Here is a 17,919-nt window from a genome sequence, read left to right as displayed (position 1 = left end):
CTTTGGAAGACTGGGGGGTGGGGGTAGGGATACTTTATACCTTTTAAGAGGGGATCCATCAGAAAATGTATTTGAAAGCAATAGCTGTAAAGAGCTTAACCCTCCAGTGCCCAATGATGTCCAAGTAAGAATTTTAAGTATTCCTCACGAGGACTTCTAGTCTGCAGGAGAAAGAAAGGAGGGCATTTTCATTCTGATCAAGATTACCACAGCAGGTCCAGTCAAAGGGTTTTTAAAAATAGATCAAACCATACGCATGGCTGGTCAAACTGATTGATCCAGTAAGAGGAAATGCAGACTCTGAGGCCATGTGTTCTAAGAAAACAGTCACAAAGCCAACAAGACTTCCTCTATCCATTGAGAACTCAAGAGACACAAAGATGGAGATGGAGGCCGACTCCACTTGCTTTACAGGTTCCATTTCTTTATTCAACTCAGTAAACATCTAGTTACAAGTTTCACAAAATCAAATTTTATAAGATGGGGAGCTGACTGGATTGGGACAGAGAGGTAGGGCCTGTTTGGTTTGTCCACACCTCACCCGGTCCCTTGTACCCTTTTCATACATACCCTATTTCCAGGGCAGGGAGGCAGGCCGGCCAAGAGCAAAGGCGACTAAAGGTTATTTTCCAAGCGCTTGAAACTAATAGCAGGTCAACAGATTTTCTTACTTGGTTGCCACTTGAGGTGGGTGGGTAGATTAAATACAAACTCTGGAACCAGCCAAACTTGGAGCAGGAAATACAGAGGGGATGGCAAAAATTGAGGGAGACCACTCCTGCATCCCCCAAAAAACACTAAGGGAAGGGGTAGCTCAATGAAGGGCAGGGAGGAATTAGAGGAAAAAGAACTAAGTAAAATTGATGTGTCACTCATTCATGGACAAGGTCCCTCACATTTCCCTTGGCCACCTGCTCTATGTAAGGAGTACAACTGCGAAGAGAGTTAGTCACTTAATTTATATTTTAAGAGGGGCACGAGGCTAGTATTCAACTTGAGGAAGGTCCAAGTGATGTTTCGTAGGGGCTTCGCCATCAGAGTTTCACTGTCTGTACCTGAGCAAGAGGGTAGGAAGGAGAGAAACAATAGAAATCAGGGAACAGAAGAGAAACGCAGAAAAAACAGCAAGCAAGAAAAATGGAAGATTCGGTGCACAATCCCCATGACAGATCTCACTAAGGAAAGTAATTTGTTTCTGGACTGTACTATTTCATATTGCAGGTTGGGGCTCACAAGATGGAATGTTCTATGTTGAGAGATTTTTTTTTAAATGGAATCATGGAATTTCCCAGCTGCAAGTCTGAAAAGGTATAACCAATGCATCCGTTACCACCTCAGTGAGGCTTCAGTCAGCATCTCCTAAATCCAGTTTTGAATGCAGTTAAAGCATCATCAGCTGCCAGAACCAAATTAGAATTTGTTTTCATTCAATCAAATCTATTAGCAGAAACTCAACCAAAGTTTGCTGCTTCTTTTTGAAGCAGCTCAGATGCCAGTTTTAGAAGGCACGTGCATACTTTGCTGATGGCTTAGGGCAGGAGTGGCTAGCCTATGGCCCCCCAGATGTTGCTGGACTCCAGCTCCCCATCAGCCCCAACTAGCATGGCCAGTGATCAGGGGTGATGGGAATTGGGAGTCCTACAACATCTGCAGGGTCACAGGTTTCCCCCCATCCCTCATTTATGACATTTCTACAGTACAGGCTCCCTCCAAAATGTGGTTCTGCAAGTAAGGAATTCTCTTCATAAAAAAAGCCTTAAAAAGTAGTAATTCCAAGACATTTTGAAGAGACGGTTGCCCCATTTCAAACCAATTTAAGGCAGCAGACCGACTTTTAAACAAACCTCACTGAAATCAATATGGACATATTTCCAAGTGTGGCTGCAATGTCATAATGTGATGGTGCCCTTAGATTCTTCCTTCTGTTACTAACAAATGTGGCTACAGCAAAGTTTGCCTTTGGGAAGATGAAGAACCCAGCAGGATAATAGATTCTTTTGGAAAAGATGGTACAAGACTTGAGTCTCATGGAGGTGCTCCGGGAAAGCACGAGTACTAGCTTTGACTTTACCCACTGATACCCTGACTGGAAAAAACACGGAACCTCTTGGAACTGCTTCTAGGGCAGAAAAGCACCTTTTAAAATTAAAATAAAATATTGCTTTTCCTGTAAGGAGCTTGGCATGGCATACATGAAGTTCTCTGGTGGTCTCCCATAAACATAATGACAAAGTTCTAACATGTTTCATTTCAGAAACAGAATTACACTAGGAGCCACCAGATGAGCCACACACCCTGTTTTGTTTTGAAGTGTTTTATTAGATTTTATTAAAATAATTCCACCACCACTACCACTCCTCATTCTCTTTAATTCCTGGAGGCCGCCGCACACAGAAAAACCAACAACTTTCCTTCAAAAAAAAAAAAGAAAAGAAAAAGAAAAGCTCAGCTTTCTTCCTATCCTGGACTCTGTCCTGTGCCTTGCTCATTTGCAGGCAGGTTTGCTCAAAGTCCACTAGTTCTTAACATTCTCTCATGCTATGTAAACATCACCAACTTTAAGGCCCAGCTGTGCACGTGTGCAGGCTGTTTTTTGGCATATACCACAGTGTGTGCGTGGATGGGCGCGTGGACATGCACACACAAAAGACTAAAAACATCACTGCTGGGCACAGAAATATGCCACAGGCCCATTGTGTACTGAAACAGTGGTCTGGATAGCCAGGTTGTACCCCATCTGAAAAGCTTGGGAGACATACACTGGGGTACAGCATGCATGTGAGGGGCAACAGTTAAGACTTACAAGAGCATGAAGGTAGATCTGGGGGTGACCGCATCACACCCCCCCTTAAGTCTGCTCTGGATTCACCAGTCGTACCGGCGCGACTGTCTGGTTGGAGACTCCTCGGGTCCCTGAATAGCAAGGCGAGTCCCCTCAGCCCTGCGGCCATTACTTCCCTCGTGACGCCGGTAATCCAGCCCTCTCTGCGTCCGGAAGCGGGATGTCTCTCGCCTCCATTCGTCATCAAATGCAGCAGCATCACCTGAAAATGGGAATGGGCAGGAGGCAACTGAGTGGGGACAGGCTAAGTGGCCTGCTCGAAGAAAGGGGAGTTGCTGCAGGGAACACTTACTCTCATCTAGGTTGATGTAGTCTTGCCTCTCCTCTTGGTCACCCGTGCGGTGATTACGCGAGCGCTGCATGATGTGTGCACGTTCCCGGATGTGGTGTCCAATAGACATCTGCTCCAGGCCGCTGTCCGAGTCTCGCACCGTCCGCCTTGTCTCCCGGATCTGAGGACAGGTGAACAGGTCTTAGCTAGGAATGTATAAAAAATTTGCTAGCCTTTTAACTTCTAAGCTTTGCCCAAGCAGAAGACTAGTGGTTTGCTTCAAATTTCACAATAGACAATCATCAAATCCATTGCCCTACATAATCTACACCAGAGACCAAAACTCACCTCAGACTGTGAATCTTGTCTGTTGACCCTCAACACACCCAGTCTGCATTCATGCCGATATACCCAGCAAGACCAGTAAGCCACAGGGATCAGTTTTAAATTCGGGTCAAAGACAATAGCCTGTTACTCACCCCACCAGGGGCAGAGCGTGTCTCTGAGGTCTCCTGATAGACTTTGGGGGCATCCCCCAGATTCGAGTAGGATATGACAGTTGAAGAGGTAAACGTCTGACAGTTGGCACCACTTGTCATGTGCTCCTAGACACGTGAAAGAGCAAAAGAGGTAAACAATCTTACGACTTTCTGCCTGCTTTAGAACACGAAATGTGGGCTGTCTGCCTCCCCCGCAATTTCAGCAAAATGAGCTAGCATTCTTTGCTAAGTCTCTGCCCTTCCAGGTTCTTAGCTAATGAGTGAAGTCAGAGCTGTGATTGATAATTGGGCACCAGCAAATCAAAAGCTGCCGTTTTCTCCTCTCTGGCTAACAGTGTGTCACTCTGTAATCTTAATTTGATCATCAGGAACTCCCTAAGGTTATCTTCTGCAGAGTCTACTACACAGTAAGTGTGAGTGGGTGTTAAAGAATCTCCCACGCACCCCCCCCCCCAAACAAACAGCAAATACAGACTGAACAACAGGCTTGTTTATTGTAAAAAATCAGGAATGTAGCAATCAAACCACAGTGGGTGGGGGGGACACCTATTTTCCTGGCTTTTTGTGTGTGTTTTTATTTGCAATGTCTCTTCATTCCACTGAATTCAATAGGACTTACTTTTAAGTAGACATGGTTAGGATTGTACTGTACGTCAGTGGGACTTTTGAGTAGACACATAGGATTTTGTTTGTTTCTCTCTCTCCCTCCTATTTTTAAGCAATTAGGCAGTTCCTACTTAGGTGTCACTGCTGTGATGTGGCAGGAAACTAATGCTGATTGTTTTAAAAAATGTTCTGCAGTGACCAACTGGTTTTGACAAGAAACTATTATATGTGGTGCTTGCATTTTTACATTTCAAGTTGTGTGTATGGAGTCTTTCCAACAATCCTGTGAGATAGGTTAGGCTGACAGTTGCTTCAGTCAAGCTGCACATGCTTGAGAGTATTTGCATTTGTTGGCAAGTTTTTTTTGGTTGGTATTTTGCTGTAAAATATCAGAACTGTGGAATGTTGTTGTTAAAGCAATGGGGGGCAGCCTTTTACTGTATGGTTTGTGAATACGACATGACATATTTCCAGCTGGCTTTTCTTCCTGGGTCCTTCCTCCCGCTTTTATTTTTGCAACAACTCTGTGAGGTAGGGTAGGCCAAGAGTGAATGAAAAAACAAGATGGTACTGAGAAATGTGTTCCAAGTAATTTATTCATTTTATGATGCTATAAGATCTAGTGGTGCCACTTGGATATTGCTCTTTTTCAGAACAATATGGGCATTGTTGAATATTGTTCTTATTCATAGATCGTTTATCTTCCTGTTTGAAAAGTTTTTTAGCTGCTGCTATCTGTTAATATTACTTTAATGTTTAACAGAGCAATCCAACACATGGGAAGTTGGTGGAAGAGATGCCGGCAGAGCAGGAGCCGACAGGAATGTCTGCGGCATCCAAGTGCCATTTTGGACCCTCCAGGCCATCTGAGTTGTACGCAGGGACTGGAAACGAAAAGCCAGCTTTCACTAATACCCCTATTGGAGAGTAAGCGCTCTTCATAGACTTCCATTGTAATTATTTTCATAGACTGACCTTCTTCTTGGCATAACTTTGGCCGTGATCAGAACCCACAGGAATGCTCCAAACGGGAGCTGGATGTTGTGTAAGCTCCCCCCCCCCGGTCCCTTCTCTGACACGCCCCCAGAATGCCACTTTTTGAGGTCTTACACCGGCTTTGCCGGAGTGGGTTTCTTCAGCGGACCCCCAGCTGAGCTGGCAGGGTTTCAGCTCCGCTGCAGCTGAGCCAGAGTTAGGGGCTTCAGCTGATGGAGCCTGGCTGAGCTGGGGGTCTGCCATATGCAACTCCCTTCAGCCCAGGGTAAACAAGAGTTGCATGGCGCCCTAAATGTCATTTACTGATTATGATGGTTGAACAATTTATTTTCCCTGTTTGAATTTTTTTTAGCTGTCATCTTTTTATGTTTTTTTAATGTTTAAAAAGTAAAGGTGTCCCAGGACTTGTAGTGTAAGTCGTTTCCAACTCTTAGGGTGACGTCTTGCGATGTTTACTAGGCAGAACGTATATATGGGGTGGGATTGCCAGTTCCTTCCCTGGCCTTTCTTTACCCCCCAGCATATGCTGGTACTCATTTTACCGACCACGGATGGATGGAAGGCTGAGTGGACCTCAACCCCTTTTACCGGAGATTCGACTTCCTCCTTCCATTGGAATCGAACTCCGGCCGCGAGCAGAGCTTCGGCTGCGTTACCGCCGCTTACCACTCTGCGCCACGGAGGGTCTTTATAATGTTTAAATGGTATTTAATAATTATATGATTATGATTTTTGAACTATTTATAACTTGTAAAATACCTTGTGAGGGCAGGATCTCTGAAAGGCAGGTTAAAATCTGTTAAATAAATCAAGACTGGATTCAAAATAACCATCCACTTTTTTATGTATTTAACATAATTTATATACTGGTTGATTGTAAAAACCTCTAAGCAGTTTACAAAAAACATTTAAAAAACAATAATACGGTTAAAAACAAGTAATTAAAAACATATTTAAAACAATTAGAACAGCTAACTAAAGAGATGAAAGTAGACCAACATCTATGTGTCTGGACAAACAAAAGTTTTAAGCAGGTGCCACAAGGAATACAGCAAAGGTGCCTGTCTTATGTAATATTGCTAATATATGTACATAAGCAGCAGTTCTTGTCAAACTGCTAGATTGCCAGGAGGTGGGGGGTGGGAATGTAGCAGCCCCAATCCACATACAGTGTACTGGGCCCAAGAAATCCTGTTGGCACCCCTGAAACTAGCCTCCTCTCCTGCCGGTTTCTGGTTTCTTCTTGACATTTTTCAAGAGAGGATATGGCCATCTGCCCTCCTACACTATTTCAGGAGAAAGAATGGGGAAAAACATGTGTGGAGTTGGGAAAAAGCAACGGCTAGCTCTGCATTTGCCACCACCATCATCCATAAAGGTCATAAAGCAGGGCTGCGTGCATCCCACACTGGGGAGGGGAGCAAAAATTAAGTAAATTTCTGCTCCTAAGCAATTCAGCAACTTGTATAAACGATGTCTTACTTCACCAATTTATACAATTTCTTCTTTTTACAGATCTTACTCTGCAGTTGTTCTCACGTCGTAAAATCTGCTCTGGTTTTGTTAGTCAGGGGAAGAAGGGATAACGATCCGTGCAAGACAATGAAGTCCTACCACTGGAAATTTTATTCAACCGCTAGTTTGGCTGAGATTCCAGCAGGCGTTGTTTCCAAGCATATCTTCTCATAGCGACAAAGGGATAGAAATTTGCTTTGAAAAAGAAAGCCAACGTCCTAAAAAAATCCCGTTCCCAACGGAATATTCCGATTTTCTCTTTTTTGGGGGGGTGGGAGGAGGTTGTGCACCGTCATGGAATTGCCACATGCGCACAGTCCTGGGCATATGCAAGAATCTGCCCCCTGAGGCAACGAAGTCATATAGTGACCCCGGCTATGTCTATGTGCCAGGCAACACTGCATCACAAACCCAGCTGAATGACCTATCTCACGGGGCTAGCTGTAGGGGAACACAGCGATGCACATGAACAGACGGACACAAGCCACAGGGGTCTTACCATGTTCCCAATCATGTCGTTCATCATTCCAAACATGTCCATAAAACCACCTGCCTGAAGGAGAGAGCAAAGGAAAAGAGCTAAGGTTTGGGGAGAGTCACCAGTCGGCGAAAATACACAGTGAAATGATGCTCTGGCAGAATGAACCCCTTTTCCTCTCCTGACTAAGGCTGCACAGCTGTCCGACCTTCATGAGTGCACAGCACCACCTCAAGGATGGACATGCCCCACATCAGAGGTGGGGGAGTTCTCTTTGGGGCCCTCAGGGCTCTCCCCAGAGCATGCCTCACAGTGGCCTTAGTCACACCGTCCCTGTGTGCTTCTGCCTGGCTGGAATCCGTCTTTGAACTGTGAAAGTGCCTTTTGCTTGCCTGGATGGAGAGGGCGTGCAGGAACTTCTGGCTTTTGCATAGCTGAAATGTAGCCTACTGTACAAAGGCAAGTCACATCCACTGTTCTGTCACTTTTGGCTATAGGCCCACCTACCACTGGCATGTGGCCCCTGGAAGGTTGCCCACAAGAGAATGTGGCCCTCAGGCTGAAAAAGGTCCCTCATCTTTGCCCTAACCCAGGGGTAGGGAACCTCTGGCCTAACTTTCCATTTGGCCTGCAAGGCCATTTCAGCCAAGCCACATCCACTGTCCTACACCTGACAACACAGACATCAGGTGTGGGGCAGGTAAAGGCGGGATTTGGACAAAAAGGCTTTGCAGGCAGGCACCACCAGTCACATGATTAGCAGTGCAAAGCTCCTGGTGCAGCGCTGCCTCTCAGCCAATTGTCAATGCTGGGGTAGCGCTGTGCTGACTGTCAAAGATTGTCCCCCCTGGGGTCCCTTGACCTCAGTACCCCAAGGGGGTTCTTTGCTTCTGAGAACAGTCCCAATTCCCTTGGGCCACTGCTTCCCAGGCAAACTCTCCCTCTTCCAATATTAGTTTTACGGTAGAACTGCCACCACCCCTTTCTTAGCTCCCTACTCTGAGAAAGGGGACTTCAGAGCGCTAACTGAGATCCTAGAGCAGACCTATAGTTACTCCTGCTCTAGAGCATTAACCCACATTAACCAAAGGTAGTCAGTAGCAACCAGTGATCAAGGACTAGATTTTAGAGCCATAAGTTCCAAGCAATACACACCATTAATAAAAGGGAAGTTTATTTAAAAGAAAAGAAAGGTACATACAAAAAACAGAGAGCAGCATCTGTTTCCTTTAAAGCTAATTGCCCTCAACCGGGCTAACAAGAGATATATTGGCATAACAATAGTGAGAGATTCAAGCAGACAAAGGGAATACAACAAACCTGATCTAACTTAGCTACACTTATGTCAAGTTGAATGCCTGGTTCCCCAATGGCTTACCCGCATCGTAGGTAAGGCAAAGTAGATGGAAATAGGGAACGGGAACAAGTAACTGAAGGATCATCCTTCATTTTTATGGGGTATAGCTGGCAACAGGGAGGGGGCCAATTAGCCATCCTAGGCGCCCCTTCCGTGATCACCTCCTCTGAAGATAAGGGGGGGCTAGACAGTCCCACCCAGCGGTCCTGATCTGCAATACCCACTCTCCCTGACTTTGATCTCAGGAAGCAGGTAAGAGATAACAGATAAGGTTCAGCTGCATCTTCTCGACATTAGCAAATTGCCTGTCTGGCACTAAAGCCTTGGACTTCTCCAGCAGAGTATCCCAGGGATCAACAAGTTCCCAGAATTCCCTCTGGTTGAACCATTTTAGCTTGACCAACTTTAACTCAAACTTAGCTATTCTTGACACCGACAATCAGTAGCTGGGGCTAGGGAAGTGTCGTTCACTCTTTTTTTGCCAACACAGTTTGACTGCAAACTATGTAAGCAAAAAGGGCTCACATCATTGTGGGAACAGGTGACTGACATGTGGGAAGCCCCAGCCGTCTGTCAGACTTGTTCCACTGGGGTGTGCGGAGATGCGCGTCTGGCCTGCAGGGGTGTGCAGACATAAGGATTCCCCAGCCCTGCCCTAAACCCAAGGGAACATACTCTGGATTGCACTCAGGAGTAACTACAAGCTCCTTATGTAGTAAACACATTTGTATCAAGTGTTTTCTTTCTCCTCCCCGCCACCTTTTATCCCCACAAGTCTCCCTGTTCTCGGAGTCTAATTTAAGACAAACAATTACTAAATTAGGACAGAGACCAAGTGGCTCAGGGTCATCCAGTGAGCTGCATTACTGACTAGTGATTTGGATTCAGGACTCCCTAGGCGAAACCCAACACTCTGATCACTACACCACATTGCCTCATCCATATTTACAATGCTAAAGTCAGTTAGAGGTATATCCACACAAGCATGCAAGGAGGGAAGAGAAGGAGGGAACCCACCATTTTGCTGCTCTTTAAACCATTTTTAGGGTAAAACATGACAATTAAATTCATCTTCAGTACATGTCCCTAGTGCATCAGTTTCCATCTCAATTATGGAAATATTCATGTTTGGACTAAATATATCCCTTGTCCAGTTCATAGGAATATCAGAATCAAATATCTGCACAGCATCCTGTCTACTGAGTTTTCTGGAACTAAGTGGCCAGCGCCAAGTTATTCACGGTAAAAAAAAACCTCCACGAAATCCACTTGCCAGCTGTGAGGGCCCTGACCAACAGTGCCACAGGAGACTCTCCTCCTCCCTAGTTAGGAAAAGGAGGTGGCGGCGTGTGGTGTTATGATGCTACGCTTTGGCCCAAGAAGGAGCAGCACAAAATGAGGGACTCCCTGTGATGTTCCTGCTTATATTGTAAATATGGTAAGTGCTGGTTATATAGAAGACATATGGTAAGTGGAGCGAAAAAGGAGGGGGGAGTACATGAGCAGTAGAATGCTGGATGATTGGCTGAGCGTTTGAATGGCTGGGAGTATAAATGGAAGAATGACAGTTGAATCAGAGAGGGTTTGGTGGTGGATGTTGGAGGTTGAGAGAGGTTTTGGTGGTGTTTGGAGATGGATGTTGTTGTTCAGAGTGAGTCGGAGTTCTGAGGCAATTAATGAGAAGTAAAGCACATGTCAGAACATATATGAAACCATAAGTTTGTCAACAAAGTAATTAAGTAATCTTGTTATATCTAATTCTTAATAAATATTTCTTGGTTAAACAAAAGTCTGATTCCTTCAGCTGGGATACACATATCAGGGGGAATAGCAAAGTAACCAAGGCTGAACAGTTTGTATCGAATGGTGGCAGCGGCAGATCAGAGGAAAGTGTATCCAGTCCCACAGAGAAACCCAGGGCTGTATGCTTCAGTGCAAGAGGCTGCAGGGGTTTTTGGGAATTACCTATACCCATAGACACAAGGTATCGAGATAGCCTGGCAGAGACTAAGGCACAGTCTAAAGGTTATAAGAGATACAGAGTGTTGGGTAGTAAGGCCTAGCAGTGGGATCTTTTGAGATCGGTGCTAGTGCTGTAAACGGTGAGAATAAACCTGACGATCCTGTCTGCTGGTAGCCACAAGTGAGAGCTTCACAGGTGGTGCCGGGGAAGGACGTCACACTCCCTTCCCCCAAGTACTTACCACATGCAAAGAATTTGGTGAGTAAACCAACCCAAGCAAAAAATAAAATAAAACCAGGGACTCCTGAATCTCTCTCCCAACCTACTAGTTCTCTCCAGCCACCCTAGGGCTGGGTGCCCTCATGATCCAAAGAAGCAGTCCACCTGTTTCTCACACCTGACATGCCCTCGATCTCAAAAATCTCCCCAGATAGCCAAATTCATACTGGTCTGGTTTCCACATCATGTTTAAACCATAGCTAAACTTAAACGATGATTTAAAAGTGAACATGCAGCATGCTGGGACTTGGGGGACAAATCACAACTTCTTTGCTCCACCCCCACTCATAGATCCTGGTAGCATAGCAGCAGTAAGCCGCGATTTGTCTTAGCATTACCCAGGCTTTTGGTTTGTCTCCAAACAAACCATGAGCAAGCAGTCAACCAGGAACAAACTTTGGTTACAGCCCTTGGTTTAACCAAGGTTTGTTTTTGGCTGACTGCTCACTCATGGTTTGTTTGGAAGACATAAGCCACAAGCCTGGGTACAGATACAATGCTAAGGCAAACCATGGCTTAGTTTTTAGTCATGAGGTGGCAGTAGGAGTGGAGGAGGAGCAAAGTGGTTGCAATATTCTCCCTACACACCAGGATGCTGTGCATTCATCTTTAAACCATGTTTGCATTAAACTATGGTTTAAAATGACATGCAAAGTGAGCCATTCCGCAAAATTGTAATGCTTCACTGAAAACTTTCTGCCCTTTGACGACTTCTTTCTGTCTTGAAAAAGATTATAGAGGAGATCCTTCTCTCTTTCATCATGGCTTCTATCATTTTCCTCTCTGAATTAAACAATTCAAACCTTCACATGCAAACCTTTTTCTGTGGAGGAATTTACAACTTTCAGCATTTTACAACTGCACTCCGCAGCAGAAGAAACTTGGGATGTTACTTAATGGAGATGACTCCGAAAACTGCACTTGTGTGGGGAGAAGATCAGTAGGGCTTACCATTCCTAGCATCCCAAAGGGCGAAACAGTTCCTGCCTGTAAAACGCAAAGAGAACAATTACAATCTGCCCCTTTGTAATAAAGTACTTCCACCCACATCTAAGAACAACAAAAGGGCTCACTATTCAGTTAAGAGACTCAGAAGGGAGAGATATTGTAGGACATCAACTACTGAAGTCTATCAAAATAGGAATATTTAATTTCAAAAGTGGGACAAGTGTTTAAAAAGAAATTGAAAAATGAGGTCAAATCTCTTAAAGAAGCTTGGAGATTATATAATGCCATGTAACAGACCCACATAAAATATATCCTACAGATGAGAAAGGTCACAAATAATTAAAAAGACAAAATTGAAGGGTTTAAAAAAAAATAGCAAAAAAACAAAATAAACTCTACACAAACGCCCTAACCCAGCAGAGTTCCTGATGAGTTTAAGCACAATGAAATCAGTGGTCTTAAGCATGCTGAACACTTTGACTGACTGGCCAAATTCTGGCAGAACTTATGTAAACTGATAAAGACAAACAATGGGGAAAAACTGATAAATTGCAAAAGCTGTTTTTAAAAGGGTTGAAACCACATCAGAAGCAAGAAAACAAGCAGAGAGGCTGTGGGAGTATTAGGAGAAAAACGTGTTTGTGGATGAACTGAAGGAAGATAAGGAAGATCTCCAGAGAAAAGTCTTGCTTCAACAATTCTTAAAAAGTGAATTTTCTTCACTTTAGAAATTCTTTGAAAACATCTACAAACATAAGGGGAAATCCTGTAGATATTATATTCTTGGATTTTCCAAATGCTTTTGACAAATCTCTCACTGGCAGTGTTTGTGGAACCTGTAGCCTTCTGTATATCTCAGCGAGTTGAAGTCTAACAACATCTGGAGGGCCACAGGTTCTTCACTCCTGCCCTAAAGACTCCTAAAAAAAATCTTATCCATCATTTGATAAGAATGCCTTTCCTCTTATTCACTGGCAACTGGCTAAAGAACAGGAAGTAGAAGGTCAAGAGTGCGGAAATGAACTGTTCCCCCGCCCTCAGCAGCTCTGTTCCGGGACTACTGTTTAATTTTTTCATCAAATCAGCAGAGAGGACAGTAAAATAACCAAGCTTATGGATAAAGTCAACTTATTAAGGATAGTACACATTTGTGAAGTGTTCAACAGGAACTCTCTAAACTGGGTGAACGGTAAACAGATCGGGAGGTTTAAATAAGCACATGTTAAACAACAGGACCAGGGAAGAGGTGTCTGAACTTCACATAAACCCCAGTGACCTTCCATATGGCTAAGGCTTAAAAGATATATGCATAGTGGAAAGCACAGTGAAGCATCAACTCTGTATTCTACAGCTATTATGAAGCACCCTTAGAAACATCCAGTTTGTGCTATGATATCCTGCACCTCAGAAGGAAGTTTTGATTTGGGCCTGGGGAGCCCTCAGGAGAGGAATGCATATTCGAAGCAAGATGAGTTGCAAGAACATTTGGTAAATTCATTATCTCCTTTCACTGTAAATCTCTGCCATTCCTCCCTTATTGAAAAGGTAAACAAAAGAGCATCAGATTCCTTTTAGCCATGATATGATCACCTAAATATATCACTCTTTCCTCCTCCCACTCCTCACCATTACTAACCAAATAGTTTTCAACAGCCTAAAGGCTTTTGCCAACAGAGCCTAAAAGATATTTTAATCCCTTTTCTCCATCTCCATCTCGCCTAGACAGCAGAATAAGATTTTTCTACAAGCCATTTTTCAAACAATTTAGACAAACTCTTCTTGGCTGGCACCATCTTAAAACTTTTAACACCCATTTGCTGTCAGGGATTTCCAGTCTTTGTTTTCACAGTTAATTTTCAAGCCCAACTTAAACATAAGAGGTGATGCTTTTCACCTCAGCAATTAGGCTTCTGTGGATACCTCACCTCATCGCCCGGGAACTTCCGGTGGACTTCCCCACCCCTCTCCTTCTTCCCCCTTCTCTCTCCCTCTTGCTGCTGAAGAGGCACCTGCACCTCCAGCACTGAACCCCAGCCTCGCAGAATAAGGAAAGGGTATCAAGCTCCCCGCCCCCTCCCTCTCAAGCCCATCAGCTGGCCAAACTCACTCTCTTTCACATTCCTCTATCTTGCTGTTGCCAGCCTCATCAGGCCCCTCTTTCCGGGGCAGACCTGCTCTTTATTCCCCTCACCATACCCCAAACTCTTCCAATACCCTTTCTTCTAATTCTTGCCTTCAAACCGTTTCCAAAGCCCCACAAAACCACTACCCAAACCTCCCTTATTCCCATCGCTTTCCCTGACCACATCCTAGTTTTCCTTCGTTACCTAGGAATGCTCTTAAGAATAGCTCTCTCTAAACTCCCCTAAATGCAGCCTAATAGCAGCATACCATTTATTGATTTTGTTCAAATGTGCCAATTCCCTTTTCAGACAATATGCTTTTTGATATAATAAATTTACTTGTGCTTTTTCTTTGTGTCTGTGTTAACGCGTGGAGTGCCAAACTCTGGAGTACCTTCCAGGTCTCAACATCAAAAGATCCTCAGGACTGAGTGTCAGATTGCATGCAAGAATCACAGGCTTGCATGCAAACTGCACAGTTCGTAACAGAGGTGAGGAACAATAGAGGATGCGGCTCAGTGGCATAGCATATGCTTTCAGAAGATCTCAGTTTTAGTCCAAAGGGAGCGTTACAAGAGAGGTTTTCTCTGCTAGAGACCTTGTACAGCCATTGCTAGTTAGAGTGGCTAAATAGACCAATATTTGACTCAGAATGAAGCAGCTTCACATGTTCAAAGTGCTTATTTTTTTTTTTAAAGAGATTGAGAGATGATACAGGAATGTGGCACCCTTTCTTTACTCATATCTATGCCAAGGGGAGAAAACAGACCTAGTCAAAGTTCTATTACCTGCATTCTACGGCTAGCCTGGCGTGTTCCAGGTACAGTCCCATTGCCAATGCTGAGGAAAGGGCTATAACCAAAGCCACCTGAGAGCACACGGTTCACGTGCTGGTGGTGGATGGCAAGAGGGTCCCTGGAGGAAGATGAGAAGATACACAAGGGAGTTAGATCTCTAAGCAATCCACCCTAAACCGAACCCTCTGTCCCCTTGAGCCTGTTTCCTTCCAAGAGGCAAGGCTATTGGGCTGTACTCACATCACAAACATTGGATCCTCTGGCTCGCCATCTCTCATGAACCGGAACATAATTCCCTCAAATGCAGGGTGGGCTATCCATTAGGGAAACAAGAAGTGAATATGGATATATACAAAGGCCAGTCTCCTTTTCCATGCAGCGCCTGCCCTCATCCTTACTAGACAACATACCCAGTCACTGATAATTATTCTCCTGATAGACCTCAACAAGTATTGAAGCAGTTAGCGAGAAGCACGTGCTGTAATCCAAGAGAAATTATCTTCACACTAAGCCCTTCAATCCCCGCTCTCTTACACACATAAACTTCAACTACTCACACGAGGGGTGTGGGGGTGTGTGAGTGAGAGAGACCCAGTGCAAAGACTGACAGGCGTCCTGCATCTTTAGCAACTATGAAGATGTGGGAAACCTGACAGGTATATTGCCACTTTTCTTATCAATGCACAGCAAGCTACGCTTGTCAAAATTTCTTAATCTTCATAATTACTAAGAGGTAGCCAATGTGGTGCCCTCCAGATGTTATGGACTACAACTCCCATCACCCCAGCCAGAATGGCAAATGGTCAGGTATGATGGGAGTTATAGTCCAGCAACATCTGGAGGGCACTACAGTGGAAATCCCTATACTAGAAACACAAGACTCCAGCACTCATTCTTTGCACCTGGCCACCCCAGTATAAGTGTGACAGTCAACTATTTAATTTAAATAGCAGAATTAATAATCATACATACGACAGAAGAAGAAAAAAAAACCAAGGCAGTTGCACATCAATCCATCACCTTTTTGCAATGGCATCAGCTCCAAATGCAGTGCTCAGGTCCTAGACCTTCTGCATAACCTACAAATACTCAATTCCTTCCCCAGTCCAGATGAAACTCTACGGATCTCCCCTGTATAAAATTACTCCATTCTTAAATTGACAACTCTTTTACCTACAAATACAAAAATGAACCCGAGCTTACCACATTAATCAGTACAGTTTACAGCAGTAAGGCATTACATTGCTACTAGAGTACACTAACAACCAACCAACTGCATAAAGTACTATTAGTATCGCATGGTACAATACTGCAATTACATGCAAACCTACTTATTACAGTGCATATCATCAATAACACCTGTTTACACACACACCGGCCTGCTGTAACTTCCAACTTCTTTCTCAAAAACACCACCTTCCTTTCCAAATTCCGGATCGTGTATCCGCGATGCCCCAGGTCGAAAATCGGGAGTGGTGAAGGTGTGGGGGAAGATTCTGGACGCTTAGCTTCTATCTTCCTTACTAAGCTTTCTGGGCAACTCTATCCCCCACCCTCTCCATCCTCCAAGCACACATAAGCCTCCCCAGAAGGACTGCTCACATCTCTGGCCAGCTCCTTTGTTGCTGTCGTCTCCTGCTTCTTGCTCTCCCGGAATTTATTCCAGCCACGAGTCCTAAAGGGGAAGATTAATGTTGCATCCCTTTTTTCCTTCCTTCCTTCCTGCCCCCACTAGATGTTCTTTGTTGCAAATATGCTGGTGTGAAGGGAAAGAGAGCCTCTTTGTTCCAATCCTTCACCCTCGCCACCAACCAAGCCACCTCCGGGCCACAAGAAATGCCGATCAAGTTGCACCCCCCTTTCCCCCACCTTCTTTTAAGAAAATACAAATACTGTTATCAACCCCGTTTACAGTGAAAGGATATTTTTCCTTTTCAAAGAAAACCCACAACAAGGCCCAAGCAGGATGTGATGTCAGAAACCCCGCCCCCAAGCCTAAGCCCCACCCTCAAGAAAGGAGTTACATGGCAGGATCTCCTGCGAAGGCAGTACGATGGTTTGTGTTGTAATTAAATAAACAGTAGTTTCCAAATAATGTCCCGCTCCTTTCACCCCATGACTGTCGTTTACACTTACCTTGTAGTGAATTCAACAGAGAAAAGTGCAATATTCTGAGTGGTCTGAAATACAGCGAACATTAATATTTATAAAAATGCATCCACATAAATTCTTTTGATGCCAAGGAAATGGTTGCCGGCAGTCCAGCTTCAACTTCATTCATATGAATAGAGAGAATGCCCCGTTCCTGACCATTGTAAGGGAGTTGCCAGTAGTCGCCGAAGCTGCAGTGCGCCACCGTGAACAGCAGAGGTCTCTGTATGATCACAGAATGACACCAGAGAGCCGGCTGGGTCTGCAAACTAACCTGCTGCTGGTTTTGCGGTTTTCACGCCCTGAGTATGTAAAGTACCGTTGAGCATATCTCCCGCTTTTTGTAAGGACGTGTGAACGTTGTGAATCAAAACTAAGCGTATATTTTAGCCAATTTATACGCAAATTACAGCCAAAGGAAATGTCGTCCGTTCTCTTGCAGCTTTCAAACATGTCGAGAATGCCAAGTCAGTGCCCAAATTTGTTCCATCCGCGGTTGAATTTGTCTTTGTCGTAGGCATCCCATATTTATCATTGAAATTTGCATGCGTAAATGGCACCCTGAAGGCCGGCCCAACTGCAAAGACAATCGCCCGCAATACCAAAATTCCAGAGAGCTCCCCTCAGCTGTGGAAAAATGTCTAGGAAAGAGCTGCTACCTCCACCTCTGGGGGACGTGGCACAGAGGCAGCCTAGCAGCTAACTAAACACGGGATATCCCTGCATTCCTGACATTCACCTGGCTGCTGTAAAGGGGAGGGAAACTGGGGAAGAGGAAAGCAAAGGAATGACAGACGTTACGAAATAATCACGGAAATAAGAAAGCTCTTCCCCCGCCCGTGAACTTTTGACAAGACAGAAGTGAAGGTGACAAAATCTTAATTAAAAATAGCAAAAATCTTTAGGTAACCTTTAAGGTTTTTTTGTTGTTGTTTCTGCCTCTCTTTCTTTAAGGAGTGTTTGTGTTTATTCAAGTCAGGAAATGAATGCATTCGATTTTTGGCTCAATTATGTTTTGGATTCAACTGTGACTAAATTTGTTCTAGTTTCATTCTGCTTCAGACTAATAAGTATCTAACACACCTGAACTGAC

At 44.4% G+C, this 17,919-nt stretch overlaps 1 protein-coding gene across 6 annotated transcripts; it reads right to left on the bottom strand.

Moving 5' to 3' along the window:
- Window positions 1–400: 400 nt before the first annotated feature.
- Window positions 401–17,539, bottom strand: MLF2 (myeloid leukemia factor 2). 6 transcript variants are annotated; one of them, XM_061637085.1, is made up of 11 exons: window positions 16,812–17,539; window positions 16,278–16,350; window positions 15,696–15,848; window positions 14,916–14,988; window positions 14,667–14,793; window positions 11,759–11,794; window positions 7,230–7,283; window positions 3,593–3,718; window positions 3,135–3,294; window positions 2,804–3,044; window positions 401–1,055 (listed from the first exon to the last, which is right to left on the bottom strand). In XM_061637085.1, exons 3-10 carry the CDS (start codon window positions 15,709–15,711, stop codon window positions 2,866–2,868), a joined length of 771 nt encoding a protein of 256 aa, XP_061493069.1. In that variant the 5' UTR covers window positions 15,712–15,848; window positions 16,278–16,350; window positions 16,812–17,539; the 3' UTR covers window positions 401–1,055; window positions 2,804–2,865. The 6 variants fall into 6 exon arrangements, with proteins under 6 accessions (XP_061493069.1, XP_061493085.1, XP_061493058.1 ...); XM_061637101.1 differs by lacking the exon at window positions 15,696–15,848 and having other exon boundaries at window positions 16,812–17,532; XM_061637074.1 differs by lacking the exon at window positions 16,812–17,539 and having other exon boundaries at window positions 16,278–16,664.
- Window positions 17,540–17,919: the final 380 nt, after the last annotated feature.

The sequence above is a fragment of the Rhineura floridana genome, chromosome 1 (genome assembly GCF_030035675.1).
Source record: "Rhineura floridana isolate rRhiFlo1 chromosome 1, rRhiFlo1.hap2, whole genome shotgun sequence".
NCBI classification, from domain to species: domain Eukaryota; kingdom Metazoa; phylum Chordata; class Lepidosauria; order Squamata; family Rhineuridae; genus Rhineura; species Rhineura floridana.
Note: the sequence above shows the minus strand (reverse complement) of the source record. Positions and strands in the feature narration are given on the sequence as shown.